General features: G+C 47.8%; 1 protein-coding gene and 1 pseudogene across 3 annotated transcripts; both read right to left on the bottom strand.

Moving 5' to 3' along the window:
- Nucleotides 1–862: 862 nt before the first annotated feature.
- Nucleotides 863–4,683, bottom strand: LOC114779570 (SKI family transcriptional corepressor 1 homolog-B-like; annotated as a pseudogene).
- A 10,362-nt stretch (nucleotides 4,684–15,045) lies between these two features.
- On the bottom strand, nucleotides 15,046–17,470 carry LOC114779508 (uncharacterized protein C15orf61-like). Of its 3 annotated transcripts, XM_028967362.1 has the most exons (3): nucleotides 16,942–17,001; nucleotides 16,494–16,846; nucleotides 15,046–16,427 (listed from the first exon to the last, which is right to left on the bottom strand). In XM_028967362.1, the coding sequence occupies exons 1-3, from the start codon at nucleotides 16,944–16,946 to the stop codon at nucleotides 16,300–16,302; spliced, it is 486 nt and encodes a 161-aa protein (XP_028823195.1). In that variant the 5' UTR covers nucleotides 16,947–17,001; the 3' UTR covers nucleotides 15,046–16,299. The 3 variants fall into 3 exon arrangements, with proteins under 3 accessions (XP_028823195.1, XP_028823194.1, XP_028823193.1); XM_028967361.1 differs by lacking the exon at nucleotides 16,942–17,001 and adding an exon at nucleotides 17,402–17,470 and having other exon boundaries at nucleotides 15,046–16,846; XM_028967360.1 differs by having other exon boundaries at nucleotides 15,046–16,846.
- Between the last annotated feature and the right edge of the window lie 315 nt (nucleotides 17,471–17,785).

Here is a 17,785-nt window from a genome sequence, read left to right as displayed (position 1 = left end):
GCTTCACAACAAATCGTTATGTCGATTTGTCGTGTTTGTTGCGGAACATAACGCAACAAGTTGACATAACGAGCGACATGTCACCATATAACAAGGAAACGTCACCGCTCCGCAATGTAACACTACAACTCGACATAATAAGCAACACGTCACCGCAACGCTATGCGACACGTCACTATATAACAAGCGAAACGTCACCGCTCTGCAACGTAACACCCATGTCGACATAGCGATCAACACGTCACAATATAACAAGCTAAACATCACCACTCCACAATGTAACGTGACACGTCGACATAACGAGCGAGATGTCACCACTCCACAACGTAACGTAACAACTCTACATAACGAGTGACACGTCTCCGCTCCACAATGTAACGTGACAACTCTACATGACGAGCAACACTTCTTTGCAATGTAACAGCTGGCAGTGGTGGCCTAGCGGTTTAGGAAGTGGCCCCATAATCAGAAGGTTGCCGGTTTGAATCCTGAGCTGCCAAGGTGCCACTGCTTACCAAGGGTGATGGGTTTCAAGCAGAGGACACACTTTGTGTGCACCGTGTGGTGTGCTGTGTTTCACAATGACAATCACTTTTTCACATAAGGCGTGGAATGACAACAACAGAGAACACGTCACCACTCCAGAACATGACACAATGTAAAACACACAATACCACTTCACAACACAACACGACACAAAAAACAGAACTTCAACACAGCACAACTTAAAACCCAGCACAAGTAAAAGAGAATGTTCCGGAGACTTCTGAGGAGGTATTTGGTGGGTTACTTGGTCCCACCACCTCTACTGAGCTGGTAACAAGTTCTGCCCTTTTTGGATGAAAGTGTATTTTTATGGACTTCAGAAAGACGGACGGACCCTCGCCCTGCTCTCCAGGCTCTGCGGGATCTTGGCTTCGGTCTCGTCTACAGTAGACGATGGTTCTTCTTCTCGAGCGTCTGGAACGGAGAAGGCAGCGCGTTTAGAAGGTGCTGCTGGAGAAGACGCGGCCTGATGAAGAGTCCCCCCGTCGTCCTGCAGGATGCGTGTATGACAGCGTCTCTGCTCTCTGTGAACCTGGACAGAACGAGAAGACACAAATCAGAAGGCGATTTTTCCAGATGTTCTAAAGCCGCCGCTCTGCTTCTTTCCGCACCTCCTGGGACTCCACGTCCACCTCGGCCTCCTCCGCGCTGTCCTCGCCCTCGTACGGTCTGCCGACGCTCCCCGCGGCCTTCAGCACGGGTGTGAAGGCGGAGGCGTGGCTCGGGGGCCGGGCGGGGACCGCGCTGGAGCAGCACGGGGGCCAGAGGAGCGGGAAGGGCGGGTACAGGCCGCCGTAGGGCGCGGGAAGAGAGGGGGGCGGCATCTTGGGCAGGACCAGCGGGACCAGCGGGAAGCTGCGGCCGCCCCCCTCCGCCTCGGGGGGGCGCTCCGGGGAGCAGGGCGGCGCCCTCTTGCGGCTGCCGCCGTTGAACATGGCCTTGACGTCCTCCCACGCGTGGAGCACGTCGTCGGGCGACGCGCGGTCCGTCAGACGCAGGTGGCGGCGCCACGAGTTGAAGTTGGCGGCGTCGGGCTGCGTGTAGCGGGAGTCCGCGGCGCGGTGCGAGTGGAAGATGAACTTGTTGGGGGAGAAGTAGAGGCCGCACAGGCTGCACTTGATGCATTTGGCCCGGGAGCTGAAATGGAAATAATCCAAACGGAACGAAAAATCTGCATAATGTACAGGAAACTATTTTTATTTATTATTATCTTCGGCTTTTAATACGATCACTTCATTTATTCGTGGAATTAAAACCAGATGATACGCAACGGAATGAACCAAAAGCACATTTCAAATGCGTCGAATAACGAATAAAATTAATTTAATCACTCGACATTTATTCAGGATCACTGCGGATTTACGCAATGATTTTTAGCGTTTTTATATTTCTGAAAACTGATTTGATTTAATAAAAAAATACAACGGCGAAGAAAGTGAATTTGTTGAAATGTTTGGGCGTTTGAACGGAATTGTCCGGATCGAATTTGAACTGATCCTGATGATCCCGGTCCGCCGAGGTCCCCACTGAGGTCCCCTTGATGAAGGTCCCGTCCCCACACGCTGCTCCCCGGGCGCCTGTCGTGGTGCTCACCAAGAGGACACGTGTCCTGTCACCGTGATCACAATGACAACCACTTCGCTTTCACTTTTTTATTCTAGGCGTGACGTCACCGACGTACCTGTTGTACCGGGCCGGGATGAAGCTGCCCCTGCAGCCCCACGCGCACCCGTGCGTCACGTCGAACGCGAAGCTGTCGGGCAGCCGCGGGGGGTTGTGGGTCCCCAGGAAGGAGCGGCACAGGCGCTCGGCCTCCCGCCGGGTGATCATGCCGCAGCGCGCGCGACGACACGGGCATGGCGCCGGCGCGCCGCAGCAGCTCCAGCTGGACCGGGGGGTGCACTGCACGCAGTGATGCCCAGCGGCCACGCGTCGGTTGTGGATCTCGTTGTAGCTGAAGCGGCGCAGCAGGTGTTGGAGATCTGCGCCCAGAACAGGCGCTCCTGTCCCTCCATCAGCAGCAGACACACGATGTGCGTCCCGAACAGGCGCGCCTCGCCACCTGGTTCTGCGAGGCCTCCATGGACCCTGGAGCCGCCAACCACGCACTTTATTCGGACTTTACTTCATGGTCCTGCTCGCTGGAGTTTAGTGTGAAGACGGGAACTCACCTGGACTCCGCCGCTGGCGGGACGCGACTGGACGCGTGTCCCGGCGAGCCGTGAGTGACTTGCCGAGGTGAGGACACGCCCGTTTACATACCGACACGCCCCACTTACATGCGGACACGCCCACTTACATTAACCGTTTACTTCACAGCCCAGTATCGTGGGTTTTTAGCGGGAAATGTGAGGTATGATCGGTTATGAATAAATGGACGAGGAGGAGGAGGAGGAAGAAGATGAAGATCTCGCCCTCTTATTTAAATCCGAGCACCTTCATTATTGATGATCCATTTATTATTGATGATTATTTATGGGCTGATCAGTGATCAGTGATCGTCTCGCGCAGGGGTATCAGTGCACAGTTACACAAACGCACACACCGACACACACACACTTTAAATGTAATGCACGTCTTTTAAAATGTACAGCTTCTCGTCGCCATGGAGAATTTTACTTTTAATTTACAGAAACACACGCAAGCTCAAGCGACTCATAATTATTAGGATAAGATAAGATCAACCTTTATTAGGTTGAAAAGTGGGAAATTTCATTTGTTACGGCAGAAAGTGGATGGAAACTGAAGTAATAGCAGCAAAAACAGAGGTAAATAGCAGAAAAAAAAATATATATATATAAAATAAAATTATGAAATAAAAAAAATCCATTTTGATATTTTTAAAGAAAGGTGAAATATTTAATCGGAGCCCTGATCAAACGGAGGATGAAACAGCAGCATTAAATAAATCTGTAGCTCTTTATTGGAATGAGATAACGTGATAATGACGCGGATCTGTTCTATTCTTCTGTATGGAGGCAAGTCGGTTTGCGTGTGGATCTATGTGAAGATCAGATGTTTAAAAAAATTCTTCATTTTCATTTGTGATTTAATAATATTCATTTATACTTCTGATATCTCTGAATCTTCATTCCATCTCATCGCTAACACGGCCACAAAACAGAACAAGATTGATGGTCGTATTTTTATTATCGTGTTTTACAGTGTTTCCGCTGTGACCCCTGGGTCAGTGAGGGGTCATGTGTGGGCGGGGCAGCCACCAGGTCTGAAGGTCACGTCCACCACGGTGTCTGCAGTGACTGCTGCTGAAAAGATGGACTTAAAGTCTGGAGTGTGAACAGTGTAAACAAGACATCAGAGTGCCCGCACACACACACACACACACACACACACTCGGCATCTTACAGAAGGGGTGTGTGTGTGTGTCATCAGGGCCTTTTGTCACCATCAGGGCCTCATCTGTGCTGTTCTCCTGAGGGACTCTGCGAACAAAAGTGCTAAAAGGGGTGAGGACGGGAGGCACGGCTCTATACCCTGTCAATCACACACACACACACACACACACACATCCATAAAGCTGCTGTCCTCCAGGCTCAGTTTAACATCTCACCGCCACAGAGCGCTGTGGGTCAGATGGCAGCGCAGTGATCAGCGTGACGATGGCTGCGGGCGCAGCGCTGCATTTACATAAAGACGTCTGCACATCATCACAACACACTTCCATACCGACCAGCACCAGGCAGCAAAATATTCATAATAATAAGCAACAAGACAGGGCGGGGCTGAAGATCCGTGAAGCCTCCTCATCTCCCACCAGGCTGCAGTGTAAATAGCTGTGGCCGTCAGCGCGTGTTTACCGGGTCACGTTTGGAAGTGCTGCAGCGCCGGGGTCCCCTGGGGCGTCCATGAAAGCGGTTTGTCTTCTCTACCTGCATTAAACCCGGGGACCCGATGACCTGACGCTGGACCAGTTTATCCGAGATGTGGATGGAAAGGCAGGAGTGCTGGAGGTGTGGACGCAGTGAACATGAGAGCTTGGAGGGAGTGGAAAGTTAAAATCATATTTTAAAGTCAGAAATGTCTTATAATATTTAAAGTTCTTGTCTGGTTCAGATCTGTAGGAATTCAGGCTTGTCCACACTAAAACTGCACCTCACTGTTCCTCACCAGCACCATGCCAGGCGCCCGGGGAGCAGCGTGTGGGGACGGGACCTTCATCAAGGGGACCTCAGTGGCACCTCGGCGGTTCGGGAGGTGACCACTGCTGGTGGAGACAGCAGTTCTCAGAACAGAAGAGGAATCTCGCTCACATCAGAGTGTGTAGTGATGAGCGGATTCTTTTTTTAGGAGGAACGATGTTATATGATAATGAGGCGCTGGTCACATGTCACCTCCTCTTTATTCGTAAGGAAGTGGAGCTTTCCTTTAAACTTCCCGGCGCCCTCGTTTACCTCCATTAGATGAGAAGCCATTACACGTAATATGAACCAGCAGCGCTGCCGTATTTTCATAATCTGGACACATTTTCCTGCATCTCCGTGTCTGGAGGAAATGGCTTCTTTTCCGTCTCTCTCTGTGTTGGGGCTGCTGATGAGGTGAAACGCGTCTTATGTGCTTTCGGTGCTAAAGTCGTCCCTAATGGAGCGCAACGTTTATATTTTGTTTGGTAATGAAGCATGGTGATGGCGGCGGGCGGGGCAGGGGGCGGAAGATGAGGCGCCCGGGGCAGGAGGCGCAGAGGTATTATGGAGGCGCGGCGGGCCGACTGATCTGGGTCTTAATAAAGACGAGCGGAGGGAAGTGGACGACCTTCTCAACAACTTCATCACACACACACTTGCTGGAGGAGAGAGAGGAAGCGGGAAAGACTGGAGATTACTGATGAACTTATGGTGTATTTACCACCTGTAATACCTGTGTGTGTGTGTGTGTGTGGTGACCAGACTGTGGAGTTAATGGCGGTGGTGGTTGCTCTTCTCCACACGTCTCCTTTGTTTCCGCTCCATCTTCTTTCTGCCTCACGTTTCATTATGGGATGAGAGGTGACGTTCACTGCTCCACTCTCACTTAGGATTTCAAACCAAAGCCTCCAACTTGGTGGAAAGTTTAATCAGATAAACGCCTCCGGTCACATGACCGCAATAACAGCCGGACAGGTGGCCGACCCACAATCCATTTCCTCCTACAGAATAAATGTTTGTGTGTTTTTCACAGTATTAACCCTCTCATCCACCCCGACTTTAAAAAGCAGGAACGAGGTCAGAAGGAGGCTGGTGAATCGGGCCCACCACTCCCGTCTCCATGGAGATGATAGTGCGAATTGTAGGGAGAAAAGTGTGTGTTACCGGGGCCGCAGGTGAAATGATATCCAGGTCCTTTCACTCAACTAAGAGGGAATTATGGGACATTCTGCAGCCTGCGGCTCCAGCATTTATCCGTGACCTCTGACCTCTCCCGTCAGCGGATAAATTTCATCACAGCCGCTGATGGTGGATGGGTGGAGAAGCTTTCTGAACAGGACAATGGCTCCGCCTCACCACGAGTTCCTCACTGCCAATGACCTTGAGAATTGATCAGCTTCTGCCCCAGAACTCCACCACATAAAAGGTGGTAAACTTTGAGAGCTTCGCTTTGCTCCATCATCCCCCAGATCAAACAGTGGTGTTAGGAGCACGCCGCCAGGGCCGCACTCAAGGACACGACTGGGGCCTGACCATCTGAACATCGGTCATGTCAGGATCAGTCATAAATCTTTTAATACAAGTCAAATAAACATTTCATAAAACAAATTTACAAGCATCAAGTGACTCAAAATGGAAGGGTAGGTTGGATAGACCAGAAGTGTGTGTTTCACGAGTTTCATTAATTCTGCTCAGAATCTAAAATTCTAAACCAGAAACAGTTGGCTGAAATAATTCCTATAAAGCAGCACATACAGTCTCACGTTCACTTTACTTCACCCTGCGAAACTTTCTGTTCTGGTTTTCAGCTTGTAAATGTGTTTTGCATGTTGTAAATTGATTGTATTTGTATGTGATGAATGTGTGTGTATGTGTGTAGTATATGTGTGTGTGGTGTGTGTGTATGTGCGTTGTATATGTATGTGATGAATGTGTGTGTGTATAGTATGTGTATGTGTGTGTGATGTGTATGTGTGTAGTATATATATGTGTTGTATGTGTGTGTGGTGTGTGTGTATGTACGTATATGTATGTGATGAATGTGTGTTGTATGTTTGTTGTATGTGGATGTTTTATATGTATGTGTTGTATGTGTATGTGATGAATGTCTGTTGTATGTGGATGTTGTATATGTATGTGTTGTATGTGTGTTGTATACGTATGTGATGAATGTGTGTGTGTGTATGTGTGTTGTATATGTATGTGATGAATGTGTGTTGTATGTTTGTTGTATGTGGATGTGTATATGTATGTGTTGTATGTGTGTTGTATATGTATGTGATGAATGTGTGTGTATAGTATGTGTATGTGTATGTGTACAGTGTGTGTGATGTGTGTGTATGTGTGTTGTATATGTATGTGATGTGTGTGTGTATAGTATGTGTATGTGTTGTATGTGTGTGTGTGTGTGTGTATGTGTGTTGTATATGTATGTGATGAATGTCTGTTGTATGTTTGTTGTATGTGGATGTTGTATATGTATGTGTTGTATGTGTGTTGTATACGTATGTGATGTGTGTGTGTGTGTGTGTGTGTGTGTGCATATGTATGTGATGAATGTGTGTTGTATGTGGATGTTGTATATGTATGTGTTGTATGTGTGTGTATAGTATATGTATGTGATGAATGTGTGTTGTATGTGGATGTTGTATATGTATGTGTGTTGTATATGTATGTGTGTGTGTATGTAGAAATAAAGAGGGTGAAGAGGGATGTGCAGCAGTGAGGCTTTTCTCTCTCCCCTCCTATAAACAACATTTACAGCAACAGCAAGTGGAGCAGCAGGACGGGGCAGACGGGGCGTGGCAAGGCGGGGCTGGGCCACTGTAAAATGATTGGGGTCAGGTGCCAGTGGTGATGTTTGCACAGGAAGTAGGAAGGTCACATCATAAATCATACCCTGGCTTAGGTGTTAACCGTTTGATTTTATTTTAATGTACATTAAACCCACCCACCTCCTACCCTGCAAGAAGGGCAGGCAGATTCCTCCACCCCATGATTCATATCCCTGCCCGGTAAGGGTCACCGATTACAAAGAACCTCCTGGTTTCTCCTGACAGATGAGCATCTGAGTGGTTTCATTAAAGTCCAGTTGCTGGTTTCTGATTGGTCTTAACTAATGACAGCCACAGGCCTCACAAGCCATAAACAAAGGCCGGCCTCATTACAACTTAATGGAGGCGGGGCTATGAGTTGACAGGTCTCTACATTTCTAACTGGGTGGGAGCCAGTGGAGGGAGCGTAGTGGTGGGGTCGTGTGGTGTGGAGAATTCGAGAAGGTGCTGCTGCGTTCTGTATTAGCTGTAGTCAGAGGTAGACCTATGTAGAAGGAATTGCCATCTCCTCGTTAGTATAGTGGTGAGTATCCCCGCCTGTCATGCGGGAGAAGGGGGTTCGATTCCCCGACGGGGAGGTGATGCTTTTGTGTTTTAATTACGGCCATACCAGCCGAAGAACGCCCGGTCTCGTCTGATCTAGGAAGCTAAGAAGGGTTGGGCCTGGTTAGTACTTGGTACCCTAACCCTAACCCTGCCTGGGAATACCAGGTGCTGTAAGCTTTAACTAGGGGCAGTGGTGGCCTAGCGGTTAAGGAAGCGGCCCCGTAATCAGGAAGGTTGCCGGTTCGAATCCCGATCCACCAAGGTGCCACTGAGTAAAGCACCGTCCCCACACACGCCTGTCATGGCCGCCCACTGCTCACTCAGGGTGATGGTTAAATACAGAGGACACATTTCACTGTGTGCACCGTGTGCTGTGCTGCTGTGTATCACAAGTGACAATCACTTCACTTTATCTATGTTGGTAGTAGAAGGTTGGTGATGTGAATCAAGAGGGAGAGTTGGTTGTCTATAGTTACACCTATAGAAAATGCCCTCACCAAGTGATTTTCACACATAGACTATAAAATTCTTTTACAAAAAAAGCTCAACACAGACAGGTCCCTGATTTCCTGAGTGGCTTGTTAACAGAGTACTGCCCTACATGAGAATTATGCTCAAAAGACTCTGGGCTCTTACTGGTATCGAGAATGAACAACTTCTTGGCAAGTGGATGAGCTTTCGGCTTCAGAGTTCCCCTGCTACACTGCAGCTCACACAAATTTTTCCTTGTGTGCCGAAGGGTCAAGTGTGGAGGGTGTCATCTGCAGGGTCTGTCAAAGCCCATTGAGACGTACTGTAAATACATTTGGGCTTAAAATAAATCTTGTTGTGTAGAGAGAGAAAAGGAGAGGACCGAGTACTGAGCCTTGAGGGACACCAGTGGAGAGTCTGTTTGAAGCAGACGTGGATCCTTTCCAAGTCACTTGGTAAGACAGCTCATCAAGGTAGAAGGCAAACCACTGCCATGCTGAGCCCCAAATTCCAACTCTCTTGAGGATAGACAGGAGAGTCTTATACTTAATTGTATCAAATGCTGCAGAGAGGTCGAGGAGTACAGGAAAAGTTTTGCTGATCTGACTGCATGTAGCTCCTCAGAAACAGCCAGAAGGGCCATCTCAGTAGAATGGCCTGCTCTGAAGCCAGGAGGTTGTTCTGAGACAGATGAAGTGATAGGTGATTGTAGGACTTTAGAACGAAATGAGAGTGTGGGTACAAGGTTTGTATGGGGTGTGGACAGGATGTGTACCAGGTCAGCACATGGTGTGTACAAGGTTGGCGGAACATGCTGCATAGTGCCCAGGAGACACTGGTTTAATCTTCTAATTGGAGCCCAGCAGCAGCCCATCTAAACAGGCTTTGATGAACTCTTAGCCTCCATTAGATAATCACCCCCCACCAGCCAAGGTTATTAGACCCTTCAAACAGGCCACACTGGTACAGGAGAAGGACCTGGAGGATTCATCTGAATCAGTTTAATGCATTGATCCACAGCCAGAGAAACCCCAAAGGGCCAAATTTAATCAGAACGAGGACTAAGGGCCTCGTTCAGTGTTATCCAGATTACAGATGAGTATCACGGTGAAGTGTGAACTGTGTGTGTGTGTATTCTCTGTCAGGTGGAGGTTGACCTGGTCTCGGCTGCATGGACCTCCTGCAGGTTCTGTAACTGAGCCGCCTGCTCCATTATTCACTCGTCATTAAATAGGTTCATCAGGCGCCGTCACACCAATCAGCTGCAGCGCCTCCTTCAATATTTCAACAGCAGTGAATCAGACACCGATGCCTCCTTCACCTCCTACTCATCCTCCACATGGACACCAGTGCCAGGTCACGATGGGGTCACTGCTGCATCTGGTGACATCGTTCCTGCAGCGACGTGAATCACTTCTAAAATGTTGAGTGTGTCGAGTTAAAGGGGGTCTTACAGCATCCAGCAGTGACACGGTCACTCGTCCCCGTCACCAGCGGTCACACCCTGACCATCACCACACGGACCACCAACAGCTCACCCTGTCTACAACAGTGACATGACATCAGCACAGCTGACCACTGAGGAATGACTGGACCTGGACACCTCTGCAGGTTACAGACGGTGGGTGGAGCTGTGAGTAAGAACACATCATATTTATTGTGACAGGCAGTAAATAAGGTTAAACTCGCATTGCATGATGGGAGAGAAGATTGAGGGGTGTACGGTGGGCCGGATGCCGATCACAGATTTCGGTTCCGTTACAGTGAAATCCGGCGTCTGGTTACAGCCACGCAGCAGTGAGGAGGATCAGAAAGACACACCAGGTCCGGTTTCCACCCGAGGATCAGACAGGCAGAGAGACTGTAGGTGTCTCGGTCGCTGAAAATCTGAGATTCAGAAAATCTCAGTCCTGAGTGGCGTCTCCCTGCACGTCCCCAAACAGAACCCTGGTAGAACATTGTATGCCATACCAGGTGGAAAAAGGCTGAAGAGATGGAAGAGAAGAGAGAAGAAGAGACCCAGACCATATGGAGAGGTATGGTGGACAGACAGCGTCGGTTTACATGACCTCTGACATCGACCCCTTTAACTTTTAATCTGGAGTGAATGATCAGAGGAGGTCAGGAGATCAGGTCTCACGTCCACAGGTTTTTCAGGGATCTCAAGCACACCACATTATTCATCAAACTATTTTTGATTTAAATAAACGACAGTGGTCAGCCTAGACCAGCCTCTATTACTTGTCCTCTGAACTGCAACCCACATCTGGAACCTCAATGTCTGGGTCATAACAGCAAACCTTCTGACGATGAAGAACAGGATCTCAAGCTGCTTCTGTCATTTCACCACTTTGTTCTGGACGGAGATCTATTATTGCAGAAGAACAAGCCGTTTTCAGAACCCTCCTGGGCCAGTCTGTGAAAACTGAGATGGGAGATCAACTGGAACATGGTTTCAGGTCCAAACTGCACCAGTGGCTGACCAGCCCCGCTGACCACTGGGCATGTGACCGAGGTGCAGTACAGCCAGCAGGCACCTTAAACACCAAAAGTTCCGGGTGAACACATTTAATAGAGTGTGTGTGGGTGTGTAATGGGATGCTGAGGCAGGAACAGGTGGAAAATCCTGCAGACCAGCAGACGGAATGATTTCAGGAGAGCGATATGAAGTTGTGTTCACCACCTGCTGACACACAAAGCACAAAACAAATTACCCAACATGAAAATGGCAGCAGGCCCTGAAAATAAAACACGTCCAGCAGCCGAGACGCGAGTGCTGACCACCAGCACGACTCAGAGCGTTCTCCATTAGCACACGCGCGTGCACACACACACACACACACACACACACACACACACACACACACACACACACACACACACACACCCTCTCAATGGCAGAGTGCTGCAGCCTTCATACTGTGATCACACACACTCAGGAGATGGGAAGAGTACATCTGAATGTGGATTTATTTTATCCAATGATAATTTCATATTAAATGAATCCAAATGCATTTTCCCATCATTTTTAAAACAATAAAAAAATGTCCTCAACTGTTAACGGAGAACAGGCACCAACACTATTAAACACACCCCGGGCACCTGTCATGGCTGCCCACTGCTCACTCAGGGTGATGGGTTAAATGCAGAGGACAAATTTCACTGTGTACACAGCAGCACAGCACACGGTCCATCACGTGTGACAACCACTTCACTTTACTTTACGCAAAGAATTTCAGGCCACGCTTCAGTCTTGTATAAATACTGTGCTGGTCAGGTGGGAAACAGACACAACCTTCACAGACCATGCATCGAATTATACATACTGTAACCAGTACATCCTGGATACTGTAACCAGTACATCTACATACTGTAACCAGTACATCCTGGATACTGTAACCAGTACATCTACATACTGTAACCAGTACATCCTGGATACTGTAACCAGTACATCTACATACTGTAACCAGTACATCCTGGTTATTGTAACCAGTACATCCTGGATACTGTAACCAGTACATCCTGGATATTGTAACCAGTACATCTACATACTGTAACCAGCACATCCTGGATACTGTAACCAGTACATCTACATACTGTAACCAGTACATCCTGGTTATTGTAACCAGTACATCCTGGATACTGTAACCAGTACATCCTGGATATTGTAACCAGTACATCTACATACTGTAACAATTACATTCCTGGATACTGTAACCAGTACATCTACATACTGTAACCAGTACATCCTGGTTATTGTAACCAGTTACATCCTGGATACTGTACCAGTACATCCTGGATATTGTAACCAGTACATCTTACATACTGTAACCAGTACATCCTGGATACTGTAACCAGTACATCTACATACTGTAACCAGTACATCCTGGTTATTGTAACCAGTACATCCTGGATATTGTAACCAGTACATCTACATACTGTAACCAGTACATCCTGGATACTGTAACCAGTACATCTACATACTGTAACCAGTACATCCTGGATACTGTAACCAGTACATCTACATACTGTAACCAGCACATCCTGGATACTGTAACCAGTACATCTACATACTGTAACCAGCACATCCTGGATACTGTAACCAGTACATCTACATACTGTAACCAGCACATCCTGGATATTGTAACCAGTACATCTACATACTGTAACCAGCACATCCTGGATACTGTAACCAGTACATCTACATACTGTAACCAGCACATCCTGGATATTGTAACCAGTACATCTACATACTGTAACCAGTACATCCTGGATATTGTAACCAGTACATCTACATACTGTAACCAGTACATCCTGGATACTGTAACCAGTACATCTACATACTGTAACCAGTACATCCTGGTTATTGTAACCAGTACATCCTGGATATTGTAACCAGTACATCCTGGATATTGTAACCAGTACATCTACATACTGTAACCAGTACATCCTGGATACTGTAACCAGTACATCCTGGATACTGTAACCAGTACATCTACATACTGTAACCAGTACATCCTGGATACTGTAACCAGTACATCTACATACTGTAACCAGCACATCCTGGATACTGTAACCAGTACATCTACATACTGTAACCAGCACATCCTGGATACTGTAACCAGTACATCTACATACTGTAACCAGCACATCCTGGATACTGTAACCAGTACATCTACATACTGTAACCAGCACATCCTGGATATTGTAACCAGTACATCTACATACTGTAACCAGCACATCCTGGATATTGTAACCAGTACATCTACATACTGTAACCAGTACATTCTGGATACTGTAACCAGTACATCCTGGATACTGTAACCAGTACATCCTGGATATTGTAACCAGTACATCTACATACTGTAACCAGTACATCCTGGATACTGTAACCAGTACATCTACATACTGTAACCAGCACTCCTGGATACTGTAACCAGTACATCTACATACTGTAACCAGCACATCCTGGATACTGTAACCAGTACATCTACATACTGTAACCAGCACATCCTGGATACTGTAACCAGTACATCTACATACTGTAACCAGCACATCCTGGATACTGTAACCAGTACATCTACATACTGTAACCAGCACATCCTGGATATTGTAACCAGTACATCTACATACTGTAACCAGTACATTCTGGATACTGTAACCAGTACATCCTGGATACTGTAACCAGTACATCCTGGATATTGTAACCAGTACATCTACATACTGTAACCAGTACATCTACATACTGTAACCAGTACATCCTGGATACTGTAACCAGTACATCTACATACTGTAACCAGCACATCCTGGATACTGTAACCAGTACATCTACATACTGTAACCAGCACATCCTGGATACTGTAACCAGTACATCTACATACTGTAACCAGTACATCCTGGATACTGTATACCAGTACATCTACATACTGTAACCAGCACATCCTGGTATGTAATCCAGTACATCCTACATACTGTAACCAGTACCATCCTGGATACTGTAACCCAGTACATTCACATAATGTAACTATGCATTCAGGTCTTTATCAAAAAAAAGTGAAGTGATTGTCACCATTGTTGATTACACAGCAGCACAGCACATGGTGCAACAACAGTGAAACGTTTGTCCTCTGTATTTAACCATTCACCCTGACGTGAGCAGTGGGCACCATGACAGGCGCCCGGGGAGGCCGTGGAGGTGTGGGGACGGTGCTTTGCTTCTAGTGGATCCTCGGGAGGGATCGGGATTCGAACCGGCAACCTTCTGGTTACGGGGCCGCTTCCTTAACCACAAGGCCACCACTGCCCCTCTAGTTTTATCCACCTTTTGGTTAAAATGAAAAAATCAGGCTGATGACTGATCTACAAAGCTGGATTTATCAGGTCGTGATAAAGGTCACAATTGTACAGTAGAAATTCTCCTCACTCTGGACTGGTGGTCCAGGTGATCTGGGTCCTGGTAGAGAACAAACAGAAGCAGCGGCAGGCGGTGGCATTGTACATCTGGCACAGAAATACGAGGTTCCGGTAACTAAGGTAACTACTGGCAGGACAAAGTCAATGTGCGGATCGTTTCTGGACACTTACGTGTTGAGGAAATGGGAGTAAAGGTCCTGCGATGTGAAAATATCACAAACACACACAACTGGAGCAGCCGTCATTAAAGGAGCTATTTGTCAGTGTCCACCCCCCCAGTGGTCACCAATCAGCCCGGAGCAATAAACAAGACACACACACACACACAGTCCATCACTTAAACACACCCCTACAGACACACTAAATGCTACCAATTCATCCTGTAACACACGCATTCTGCTCGATTGCATTATTGATTATGTGCTGTATATGTGCTATATTTAGGCCCCTCCCACTTCTTGTACAGACATACAGGATGCCTCACTGGCTGCCTGCTACAGCCACGCCCATATTGCCACACCCCTAACACACACCCAGAACCACTACATTATAGGCCAAATAAGAACACGTGTAGGGAGGAAATCTGAGATTCCTTTAGAACATCACAGCATCCGGTTTATTCCACAGACAACATATAGAAAATATATTTTACAGTCACAGAATCATGACCATCATGAACATCCGGCACGGCAACTGTCACCACACAGGACAAGTGAACCAAGGGACGGCATCTCCTGGTGGCTCCGCCCTGGTTAACAGGAAGGATTCCTGACGTCAGAAGAACCTGCTCGTGGTGCCATCATCAGGAGGGGCTGTACTGGGGGGGTCTTTTAATGTATTACATTCTAACAGTGAGAACAGATTACTGTAAATACGAACGATGGCAAGGTGACTTTCTAACTCCGCCTGTCACTAAAACGTGCAGTAAAATTATTGTTCCCTATGGAGGGACATCAAATTCTACATTTCAATTTGCCATTACGATAGATCACTCTTTATTCAGAATCAGACAAACCCACACAAATAAACACCTGGTAGACACGTAGAGGACACCTTCATGGCTTCGGATTTATTCATCTTCCTTCTGTTGAGGAATATCAATCATGGAATTCATCCAATTAACACTGATCATCACCTGGCAACATGTGGCCCTTTAGCCAATCAGATTTGAGGACAGAAATGGAACCAGCAGATTAATGCAGAACCATAATGGCTACAACCAAATACCCAACACTTACTTTTCCGCCATTTACCAGACGCCCTTATCCAGAGCGACTTACAGTCAGTAGTGACAGGGACAGTCCCCCCCCTGGAGACACTCAGGGTTAAGTGTCCAGCTCAGGGACACGGTGGTAGTAAGTGGGGTTTGAACCCGGGACTTTATGCTTGACTGGTTATAGGGGGGTGTCTCACCTGCTAGGCTTCCATCACCAAACCAACCGACGTGTGAAAAGCCAGAGTGACGACTGCACGAGTGACGGGACATTATAGACACCGTGAAATAATTCTGATTGGATGTTTATGATTGATTAAGATCGACTCCGCCTGCTGTGTGTTACCATGGTGAATAAAAAGAAAAACACCAGTCTGCTTAGTAACGAGGAGACGCCAGGAACGATGCTCCACTTCACCAGGAACCTTCAGGCAGATTTATAACTGAGAGGAGAAAGCATCAGAGTACCGATCATCTGGAAGGTCTTCTTCTGGACAAGCTCCTAAGAGATGAGGGTGATGGCGCCGGTCCAGACCCTCCTACTAACCTACAAAAACCCAGGAAATACGACACCGTACGAGAGGAGGTGAGATGATCAGACCAACACAGAAGAAGAGGAGGAGAAACGGCGGCGTCAGAAGCGCGCCCCCTCCTGCTCTCTGTACAGGAAGTAGACGGTGACGGGCCCGGCGGACGTCCGCACCGTCTCCGACGCGCCCACCATCATCCAGGAGCCCACGCCGTAGGCCAGGCAGGGGAGCCCTGCGGGGAGAAGGCGGAGCGTGAGCGGCGCGCCCCGAGTCCCCGACACCCCGTCCCGCCACTGACCCAGGTTGGCGAGCTTGAGCGCGCCGAAGAAGCGGTCCTGGCGCCGCAGGTCCTGCGCCGGCGCGCGGGTGCAGTGGTACTTGATGAAGGGGAAGCAGCCGGTACGAAGGATCTGGTAATTCTGGCCCTGGACCTCCCAGTTGAAGCTGGAGCGGCCGAACTGGTCGTTGTTGACGGCGCTGTAGCGCACACAGAAGGACGTCCAGGGCGGCAGGCCGCGCTGCGCCAGGTGGCGGGTCAGGACCTCGGACGCGTCCGGCCGCGGGGACGGGTTCCGGATCCGGCTCGGGAGCAGAACCAGCTGGAGGACGGCGGCGTGGATTCTCTGCAAGACGCCCGTCATACCTTCATTTCTACAAAAAAGCAGACGCTCAAAACCATTATTCTCATTAGGCTGCGTGTGTGTGTGTTGTGTGTGATGTGTTGTGTGTATGTTCTTAACATTTACCGCATTTACCAGACGTCCTGACCCAGAGCGACTTACAGTCAGTATTTACGGGGACAGTCCCCCCCCGGAGACACTCAGGGTTAAGTGTCCTGCTCAGGGACACGATGTGTGGGGTTTGAACCTGGGTCTTCTGGTTCATAGGCGAGTGTGTTACCCACTAGGCTACTGTGTGTGATGTGTGTGTGTTGTGTATGTATGTATGTATATGATGTGTGTGTGTGTGTGTGTGTGTGTGTGTGTGTGTGTGTGTCCTGGTTCAATTGTTGACGAGCGGACAACAAAATAATAAAAGTATAAAAAGTTATAAGTCACAGTTTCTACATTCACAACCAAAGCAGCTCGACACGCGACAATCAATTTTAAATCAATAAAAGCCCGATCAGTTCTATTATAAAGCGGCGCTCAGCGATACAATATACATTAACAACATAAACTACAACATTACTAGAATATAAACTACCGTGGAGATGGAATATAAAGCTCGACCCCTGCTCGCCACCCCGCGGTGCGGCCTCCTCTTCAGTCCGACCGGAAACAGCGCAGCGCGACTCCGTTCCGCCTCTCAGAGTTCCATCATAACCCATCATTCATTTCACACCACGATCGGTGTGTGTGTGTGTATATATATATTAACTTATATAACTTTTAACTACAGACAAAAGCTCATTCAAGTGGAGATTTGAAGATATGGCAAGTAATTTCACGTGTTCGAACCTGAGCAGTGATGGTCTGAACAATTAAAGCGAGGATGAGACAGATCTCATTTTTGGTCACACAACCTCTATTGTAATTCATGAAAGATAATAAAAAATATTACGTCTGTTATATTCTGTAACTAGCACCA

This window comes from Denticeps clupeoides, unplaced genomic scaffold (genome assembly GCF_900700375.1).
Source record: "Denticeps clupeoides unplaced genomic scaffold, fDenClu1.1, whole genome shotgun sequence".
In the NCBI taxonomy this organism is placed as follows: Eukaryota; Metazoa; Chordata; class Actinopteri; order Clupeiformes; family Denticipitidae; genus Denticeps; species Denticeps clupeoides.
The sequence above is the reverse complement of the archived record's forward strand: the minus strand, read 5'-3'. Positions and strand labels throughout refer to the sequence as shown.